The 3,905-nt window shown below is 34.3% G+C and overlaps 1 protein-coding gene across 1 annotated transcript; it reads right to left on the minus strand.

Moving 5' to 3' along the window:
- Window positions 1-436: 436 nt before the first annotated feature.
- Window positions 437-2,282, minus strand: LOC114316112 (transcription factor TCP15-like). Its single transcript, XM_082907762.1, has 2 exons — window positions 749-2,282; window positions 437-629 (listed from the first exon to the last, which is right to left on the minus strand). Exon 1 carries the CDS (start codon window positions 1,982-1,984, stop codon window positions 821-823), a length of 1,164 nt encoding a protein of 387 aa, XP_082763888.1. The 5' UTR covers window positions 1,985-2,282; the 3' UTR covers window positions 437-629; window positions 749-820.
- Window positions 2,283-3,905: the final 1,623 nt, after the last annotated feature.

Raw genomic sequence — 3,905 nt, forward strand, 5'->3', positions numbered from 1 at the left:
TAAACTAAAAACAGCTTTAAAAGACATTAACTCACATAGTAATTTAGATGGTTAGTTTTATGTGAGAGTCCATCACTTATTTTTTGTCAAAAACAAACCAAATCTCTCCTAATTTTAAGATAATCAATTTTTATTTTCTTTTAAATTTACTATTTTACAGCATTAACTATAAATAAATGTTATAACATACAATCAAACAATTAATTCTAAAATAAAAAATCCCTAAATAGTCTGTTTAAGTTACACCAACCAACAGGATTATGCACATACTAATCCCTTATTTATTTTTTATTCTTAATTTTTTTGACAAGAAACCCTTAAGAAAAAGATTATATTAGACTTACCTTTACAAACAAAGTAAATTCCGAATATCCATACTTACCTGCAACACAAGTAGAGTCTGTTCATAATGTTCACCAAAAACAAAAAGGGTCTGTTCGTAACAAAAAAAACCCAATTGAAATGAAATTTTAGTGAGAATTCCTTAGCATAATATGAATACCAAAACATGAAATTACAAACAATTGCATAAACAATGATGATAAAGATGTTGTGTAGTGTAAACCAAATGAAACATTTTTTTTAGCAAAACAATCAATACCCATGTTAAAATATTGTCTTCTCAAACCCTACAAGAAAAAGAAGAAAAAAAAAAAGAAAAGAAAAAAAAACCATATTAATCACACAATTTTTTTTCTTCCAAATATTTCAAAAAAAAAAAAAACTCGAATTTTGGAGCAAATCAAACCTCACGTGTGTTACACATCAAACTACATACACAAAATAGCGAGGTGAAGATGAAGGTGAGGATGAGGATGATCTACGAGTGGTGGCTAGTTGTGTCTTGTCGATCATCGCCTCCATGATGCGAATGCGAACCACTTGCTTGTGATTCTGAAACACCTGGCCGATACGGATTTAATCCGGCTAGCAAACCAAAGTGTCCTTCACTAAACCCGCCATTTCCGCCACCACTACTTCCGCCACCGCCACCGCCACCGCCACCGCCGCCAATTCCTCCCAATTGCTGACTAGGCAAGAGGGCGACCGGGGTCGGAAAATTCATAAAATGTAAACCACTGGACATCGTACCTCTATACAAACCACTATTATTCACTTGAGGAAATGTCCATATCGGATCTCCACTCATAACTTGGTTACCCGAATTCGCCAGCATCCAAAAATTCGCCGGAATCGAGGCATGACTCGCCGGAATAGCTCCTGCTGTCGACTGCAACAAGTAACTAGTCCCCATTTGGTGTTGTTGCGACGACGATAATTCTTGCTCGGCTCTTCGTTTCCGACTCATACTTTCCTCCGACTCCAACAACTCTAACGAAATATGATTATTGTCTCGTAATTCTTGCTTCGTTTGTAATATTTGATTGTCCTGATGTTGATGATGATGATGGGTCGATTGGAAATTTAGGAGAGTCGATGATGAATTCTCGGATCCCGAAGATGATAGGCCGATTCCTGGAAATAAACTTCGACGCTGTGGCATCGAGAAATTGGGGTTAAAGTAAGTCGATCGGAGCTGAGACGGGACTGACATGCTGGAGCCGGAGCTGCGGAGTGAGATGTTCAGAGAGGTGAAATTGGCTGGGATTGTTCCGGTACCGGTGGCGGCGATCACGGCTGGTTCGGCTTGCTGGAGGAGCCACTCGATGGTTTCGCCGTCCGATTTATGACCCAGCTCGCGAGTCAGCTGGAAGACCCTAGCGGCGCAGAGAGCCGGCATGCGGATGCGGCGTCCGCGGCCGTCGACTTTCGTGTGTCGGTCTTTCGTGGAGGTTCTCTTCGGCGGCGGCTTCTTTGACGGCTCTGCTGCTGCGGAGGTGATTTGGAGGCTCGAGTTATTGGATCGATTGGCGGCGGCGGCGGCGGTATCGGCTCGGCTAGAACAAGCTTCTTCTTCTTTTTTTTCTAGCAATTGGAATGGGAAATTAGGGCGGTGAAGATCGTGATCATCAGCTCCGTCCATGATCACATGAGATACAAACTATTCTGTATCTCTATCTCTTCACTCTCTCTCTCTCTCTCTCTCTCTCTCTCTCTGAGTCTCAATTATTAATTTTTATTTTTAATTTTTTTTTGGAGGAGAAATAGTGATAGGAGCTTAAATTAATCTGAGGTGGGTCTATCACTCTCTTTCTCTGCCCTAAAATACATAGATACACTTTCGCTCTCTATATTGTTGCACTGGAATTCCTTTCACATTTGATGTGTTTTAGTGCAGTGAGTGAGAGAGAGAGAGAGAGAGAGAGAGGATAAGGGAGGAGGGAGGGGTTTGAGCAACAAAGATAATGAGTGAGAATTATATGGGTGAGCTTTAAAAAGCAAATACTTCTTTTTAACAAAAGAAAAAAAAATTGCTTTATTGAGTCCCTTTTTTGTATGAAAATGCTATTCATGTACTCTTTTCTTCTCCCAAATTTTTGTTCATCATGAACACTTTTTTTTTCTTTCACAATTTAAATTTTTTAATAAATTTTGTTCATAATGTCTTCAAAATTGTTGTAAAAAGAATAAATTAAAATATATGAACGTTTTTGTTGGATGACTGGAATAATGAAAATAAAGAAATAGTTTTCCATGGAAGAAGTAAAATTTTATGAACAAGGTTTATTTCTAGTTCATTAAATAGAATAGAGGAACCTGTTGAAACGATTGTGAGTGAGTTCATCTTGAATTCACTTAAGTTATTTAAATTGTTGATATTGTTAATTTTTCTGTACATATCATATATATGTAAAAATTAAATTAATCAGATATAGATAACCATACAATCGGATTATATTTGTCTTTCAAAAAAAGAAAAAGAAAAAAAGAAGACATATCAAAATTATATTGGCCAATTATTTTTTAAGATAAATATGAGCTAACCACGTGCTACCGATATTTGCTCAAATAATTTTTTTTCATAAATGATTTATTTGACAAACTCTATAATGGGAATGAATGCGACAATGCTAGGTAGCTCAATTTTTTGTGGCTCAAATGGCTCAAATCTGTCAAAACGACGTCGTTTTGACAGATTTTGAGTGTAAAACGACGTCGTTTTGACAGATTTGAGCCATTTGAGCCACAAAAATTTGAGCTACCAAACATTTTCCGAATGAATGTGCGAATCACTTGACTCCTACCCCGCCTTCTTAACTCCATGGAGCCCAGGGGTTATGGAACGACTCGAATCACTGAAATAGGCTCACAATTGTCGAGTTACAATTGTCTCAACTCGACAATTAAATGTTATTTTTATGTGGTTGTGATATTTCTATAATTAAATGTTATTTAAATAAAAGTTTATTTAAAATTTCAACTCCTTATACAATCACATCATTCTACGTATGAATTATGAGAAATACTAAAAACAACCATAACGGTAGTGTTGAAAATGTATATAAAATTTATTGAAATATGTAAAAATATTTTGGAATATATAAATATGTATTGAAATTATAAATATTTTGACTCTATGAGGTTCTTATTAACTGTCCTTAAGGTTGTTATTTGCCAAATCTATAGATTTAGGGTTATTTCGAGTATGACTTTTTTTTTAATTACAAAAAAAAAAATATGTATAGAAATGTAGAGAGATGATGTAATAAAAATAAATCAATAAATTAATAGGTAACTTATTTGGTGTCTCTAAAATAGGCCTATATATATAAATTTTTTTTTCCTATTTATATCATTGCATTGTATATATATATATATATATATTTAGGACATAATTCAAAATTTTGTGAAATTTAATCAGTAAATTTGGTTTCAATTTTTTAAAATTAATTTTTTTTTATTTTTCATATTTTTTTGTTTTTAGTAAATATTTTTAAAATTTTAAATAATTTTTTTTTACTTTTTAGATGCACCTTACTTAGATGTATCTAAAAAGTAAAATA

Source organism: Camellia sinensis, chromosome 15 (assembly GCF_055761805.1).
Source record: "Camellia sinensis isolate YWXY chromosome 15, ASM5576180v1, whole genome shotgun sequence".
Lineage (NCBI taxonomy): Eukaryota > Viridiplantae > Streptophyta > Magnoliopsida > Ericales > Theaceae > Camellia > Camellia sinensis.